At 39.5% G+C, this 6,073-nt stretch overlaps 1 protein-coding gene and 1 long non-coding RNA gene across 2 annotated transcripts; both read right to left on the bottom strand.

Moving 5' to 3' along the window:
• Positions 1–1,501: 1,501 nt before the first annotated feature.
• Positions 1,502–2,776, bottom strand: LOC311041661 (chemerin-like receptor 1). The gene has a single exon (XM_084052142.1). It carries the CDS (start codon positions 2,733–2,735, stop codon positions 1,752–1,754), a length of 984 nt encoding a protein of 327 aa, XP_083908268.1. The 5' UTR covers positions 2,736–2,776; the 3' UTR covers positions 1,502–1,751.
• Positions 2,777–2,814: 38 nt separating this feature from the next.
• LOC311041575 lies at positions 2,815–5,816 on the bottom strand. Its single transcript, XR_014600429.1, has 3 exons — positions 5,740–5,816; positions 3,798–3,974; positions 2,815–2,902 (listed from the first exon to the last, which is right to left on the bottom strand). It is a non-coding gene; the product is annotated as an uncharacterized lncRNA (long non-coding RNA).
• Positions 5,817–6,073: the final 257 nt, after the last annotated feature.

Genomic DNA, 6,073 nt, shown 5'->3' with positions numbered 1-6,073 from the left:
GATTATGCTAGAAACGTGAAACTAAACATAACAGATTGTTTTATGTTGACAATTGGCATCTGCAATTTCAGTGTGTTTAAAACGTTACACTTTAACGTGATGACGGGAGATAATTAGACCAAAGGTCATTATTTTGGACTGGATCAGTCGGCCCATGCAAAAAAGGTATGACAAAACAACAAAAGCGGAAGTTAGCTGGACACTCAAAAAACCCCGCAATTTTGAAATGGTCTTCCTCAAAATTGCGGCGCAAAGATGGTCGGAGAGAGAGCCATATATAGCTCAAGTTCAAGTGCAAGTTTATTATGTCCCAAACTGGGCAATTTATGTTACAGCAGATAATAATAAGAAACTCCAAGACACAGTAAACATACATATGCATGTTTGGACTCTCTTGATCTCGGCTATCCTTGTATCATCTGGCTATGGCATCATCAGCTGTGCCACGGAATGGGCTTTACTTACACCCAGCCAGGGTGTAAGTAAAGTAGTTGAGCAGATTAGATTGTGTTTAAAACTATTATAGCCCAGAACAAAATGTAGGAGAAGTCCCTGATTTACAGTGGTGGAAAAAGTTCATTTTTATTTTTTTACTTAAGTAAACGTATCAATACATGTAGAAATATTCTTTTACAAGTAAAAGTCCGGAATAAAACAGTTTACTTTAGTAAAAGTACAAAAGTATTGGTATCAAAATGTACTAAAGTACCAAAAGTAAAAGTAGTCATTATGCAGAATGTCCCATTTCACAAGTTTTCAAACTTGATTCAGTACTGAAAATTGGAAAAACTCCAGTAAAGTAAAAATACCTAAAAATTATACTTAAGTACTTAAATGTACTTTACACCACTGCACAGCATTAAAATATGTTTTATGACTGTGTGTACAATTACAAACTCTGAAACCTGAATCAAGAATCAACTTTATTGTCACATCACTGGTTTACAGATGTAAAGAAGTGGTTAAAATATATATATATATATTTGTTTTAGCATAAGCTCCATCATGTTGTTGTTATTCAAAAAGGAGAAGAAACAAAAGGAGGGAGAAAAACAGCGAGAAAAATTATAAAAAAAACATTAAAGATGCATGTCAAAGAGAAGATTTTTTTTTTTTTTTACTGCTAATTCAACCTATTGTTTTGGATATTTTTCATCATCTTTTCAATCTTTTGAGAACATCTAGGCTACTGAGAAGAACATCCATTTACAGTTCTACATATTAACCCTTTAAGACCAGGAACGCATCTGTGTCATTTTAAGATTTCTTTGGCTGTTCAAAAAATAGCAGATAATACAAGCTCATGAGCTTGTAGATCTGCTATTTTTGAAAAATCGTGAAGATTAGTGCAAATGTTTGAATCTATATATATATTTTAAGCGAACATTTTTAACTGAAATCTTTGCTTCATGGGAATATTTTGAGATAGCGGTCCGTGGCGTAGTTTGAGAACCACTGATATAGAAACATACATTTTTTCAAAAAACGTTTTTTTTAGAATACATTTTGTAGAATCCCCAGAAGCAAAGATTTGAGCTACAAATGTTTGCTTTAAAAATATATATATTCAAAGATTTGCACAAATTGTCCACGATTTTTCCAACAAATGGCAGATCTACAAGCTCATAGTGCGGCACTCGTTGCCGCGCTATGAGCTTATATATATCTGCTATTTTTGAATAGCCCAAAGAAAGATAAATGACACAGATGCGTTCCCGGTTTGAATGGGTTAAAGTAATTCAAAGACAACCCTAAACCTGGGTCACAGACAAGGCAGTCTCTTCACTGTGTGAAGTGTTGGTCTGAGGCAGCTCTTCAGCGAAGGCTTTCTCCAGCACCTTTAGGATAGACCTGCGAAATACATCCTTGAAATCCTGACCCATGAACACGTACAGCAGCGGGTTCAGGCAGCTGTTGAGAAATGCCAGGTTGTTGGCTATGGGGATCCCAATGGTGACCACATCATTCAGTTTTTCACTGTACTCTGTCACCAGGACATTCACAAAATCGATCTGATCTATGATGTGATAGGGGGCCCAGCACAGGAAAAATGCGGCGATAACAGTTGCTATGATTTTGAGGGGCCGACCCGATTGGCCGGCCAGCGAGCGATTATTCCTGAGCCGGTAGATGATGACAGAATAGCAGGAGACGATGACAGTGAAAGGGACCACGAATCCCATGAGGAAGCGAGTGATGATCAGGACCCCAAATCGAAACGTCACCAACTGATTCACTTCGGGTGTACTGTCGCCACCAGAGAGTTTAAAGTTGTTGTAGCACCTGATGATGTCCTTATCATGGTCGGAGGAGGGCTGTGTGTCCCTAAAGACTAAGTAAGGGGAGCTGAGAGCCAAGGCCAGCACCCAGACACCCAGACTCACACAACGCGCCTTTCTGACGCTGCGGTGGTTCTGGGCCCACACTGGACACACCACACTCACACATCTGTCAGCACTGATGACCATCAGGATGTAGATGCTGGCATACATGCTCAGGTAGAAAACGGTACCGTTCATTTTGCACATGAATTTGCCAAAAGGCCAGTGGCCGTCTATAGCTATTGGTGTGATGCCCAGGGGCAGGATCGCTGTAACGAGGAAGTCGGCCACAGCGAGGTTGAGGTACCAAACGGTGTTGACGGTTTTCTTCATCTTGAAGCCCGTCGCCCAAATGACGACACCGTTTCCCAACACGCCGAGCACAAAGACCAGGCTGTAGATGACGAGGGACATGATGTCAAGGGATTTTCGAAGTTTAGAAATATATGCATAATCCTCTTCTCCATACTCCTCTTCACCATACTCCCCAATGCCATAGTCTTCCCAGGAATCAGACATATTCATCTCTGTATTGTGATACTCAGCAGTTGTGGTCACAATCTCCATAATTGTCCTAAAACCTAAAATAACAAAACAGTTAAGGTACATGCCATGTATTATTATTATTATAATGCAAATATTTGGTGCCAGGGACCCCCATACATGTGTAGTGCCCCACTCCTGACTGTATTAACCAGAGTACAAAAGATGGGACTTTCTGAGTTCTTAACGTCCTGAGTTAAAGTTTTACCTTTACTCAAAATCCATAGTGTGTCATGAAATGCAATCTCTACGAACTGTAAAAAATTATTTGCAGATAATGCATGTATATTTAAAAATCCTTTACTTGAGTGATTTGTTCAGAACTTAATGTGTACTGTACAGCCAACATTGACAATAAAGGGTTAAATAACTTTGCCAAAAACAATGAATCAACAGTAAAAAGGCATGAACAATTCCTAATAAATAAATTAGTCTGACTTGTAATACACTTAATTTAATGAACCTTCTAAGCCTGTATTACTCAATTGTATTGACTTTAAACTAAACTAAACATACAGTATAGCCCTATTTTAGAACCCAATTCCCTCAATTGAAATAGTTTAAAACTAAAACCTTCCCTATTTCTAAATTATCCATCTCTACCCTGTTAACCTACTTAACCAACCAACTCTGTAATCACCTCAATACAAAATGAACACAAATACCATTAAATTGTGAGCCCACACGCACACGCACACACATACCATTAAATTATGAGCACACACACACACACACACACACACACACACACACACACACACACACACACACACACACACACACACACACACACACACACACACACACACACACACACACACACACACACACACACACACACAATAACAACCATTGCAGGCCTGTTTTGATGTTGGGGTATGGGGCAGCAGTAAACAAATACCTCTTCACTGGGAGATCAATACAGTCACTTACAGAAGAGAAGCTCACAACTAGGTCCACAACTAGGAGAACCACTTCTTCACCAGACCACCTGGAGCTCACAGTCCAGAATTCCAACACACCCCAGCAAGGATGGCAGTCTTTGAATCCAGTAGCTGCTAGCAAGAAGCAGGCTAATGATGAATGCCAGTCCTTGACTCCAGTTAGCCACTTAGCAAACAGGGCCAAATGTTAGTGCTGAATAATAGCTTTCCACTCTGTCTTGCTATTACTCACTGAAACACCTGAATATGACTCATGTCAATACCCTTGACTACAAAGAGGCTTTTCTTTATTAATAAAAAAAAAAAAGCACTGAATTAACGTTTTTCTCTTCCATTGAACTCTCACACACTTCCTTTCTTTCTTTCTTTCTGTGTCTCAGTGTGTGTTGGCATTTTAGTTTTGTTTTCAGTTGGTTCCTGTTTTTCTTTAGGTTACATTAGGTTATACTTGTTTATAAAGCTGCCTATCTTCAGATCATCAGATGTCTTCCTCCTGGCCAGCTTCCAACCACACCAGTTCTGTGTGTCAGCATTTTAGTGTATTAACATGCATTAGTGCATGGGTTTTCAACTGGTGGTCCGTGGACCACTGGTGGTCCATGGAGGTATTGCATGTGGTCCCTGACCATGCATTTAGTTATGTAGGAAAGTGAAGATTTGTATTTTATTCTATTTTATCGACCACTAGTTGAGAAACAGTATGATGTATGATGACGCATCAATGTTGTCAGTTACTGGGAAGTCGGATGTGAAGAACTTCCACAGAAATGGGAGTTAGAATCTGAAGGGAAACTGTACCGGATTGCCTGGTTGAGTCACCATTATTAGGAAATGTGGCCATAATCAATCGCATGTGTCGGCTCGCTCATACATAAGTTGCAATGAATAAGTTAACATGAGTTTTTGAGCTCTGGACCACTAGCATATCTCAGTTAAATAATAACTGTTAAGGGCTTGATTTAATTCACCTCGAATTAACAAATTAAATTAAGCCCTTAACAGTCAATATTTAATTTTAAGTTTTTCCACCCATATCACCCCTCCCAACACAACAGTGGTCCTCAGGTTGATTCTCAGTCAGGGTGGTGGTCCCTGGTTCATAATCAGTTGAAAACCCCTGCATTAGTGTATAGTCATAGTACTGTAGGGGACCAATACAAGGTCAACTAAAAGCCAGAAAAGCCTACCGGCTTGTTTCAAATGAGGTCCTCATGTACTCAATTCATGGAGACACTAAAAGACATACACTACTATGCAGAACATCATATAAACATTTTAAAGGTAAGAAAAACAAAAAAATATGTACAGTAAACAGTTCGGGAGGGGGGGGGGGGGGCTAAGTTATGAATTTTACAGGGGCCAGTTTAGAATTGCAGCCTCCTGAAGGTATTCTTTTAGAGCAGTTTTGAAAAGTGAGTAAGGTTTTACACTCCTTCACTGCTTTTGGTAGGGCATTCCACATTTTTGTTGCAACGAATTCAACCCCTTGTTTGTGCCAAATCTGGGTTGGACTTGATCAGTGGAGCTACCTCGGTGTTGTGATTGTGGACTTAATTTTCGTTTTTGAAATACTTTGACAGGTCCATGGGTATCTTAATGTTGTGGTGTATCTTGTAGACCAGGGTGGGTGGCCTTTCTTTTGTTTTCAGTTGGTTACTGGTTTTATTTAGGTTACATTTGGTTAGATACAGTACTTGTATTTTTGTCTTCTGTTTGGTCTGTTAGGTAAGAGTAGTGTTTTCTTTTAATTACCCTGAGGTAATTTACCCATTGTTCTGCAACTTCATTAATAAATCACTGTATTTTTGGATTTAAACTAGTGTTGGCTGGCTATGTCTGGGGACTGGGTAGGAGGGAGTCAATTTTTGTGTTACACCTGGTGACCCCTAGGCCGGGTCGTAACAAAGACAATAAAATAAAAGCATAGATACCTGTTTCAAAGTGTTGAAGAGACGTCAGTCAGAGAAGTGTCTTGTTGTTCAAACTGTGGTCAGTGAACTGTAATGGCCTGACGAAAATAGAAGAAATTAAAACACTCCTAATTTCTACTACCCTCAATAGTTTCAGCAAAGACCTATAAACCCTATGAATTCAAACCCAATAAGTGTTGCTGTGCTGTTGCACCCCAGATAGCGCATGCCCCGCACCGAGAAGTTTTCAGACCAAACGTAGCTATGAAACTATAAACCTCTCTATACAGGAAACACACTCCAAAATAGCTATGAAACTATAAACCTCTCTGTACAGGAAAGGAAACACACTCCT

This window comes from Gymnoscopelus microlampas (assembly GCF_963454915.1).
Source record: "Gymnoscopelus microlampas genome assembly, chromosome: 3".
Classification (NCBI taxonomy): domain Eukaryota; kingdom Metazoa; phylum Chordata; class Actinopteri; order Myctophiformes; family Myctophidae; genus Gymnoscopelus; species Gymnoscopelus microlampas.
This window is presented reverse-complemented; position numbering and strand designations above follow the sequence as displayed.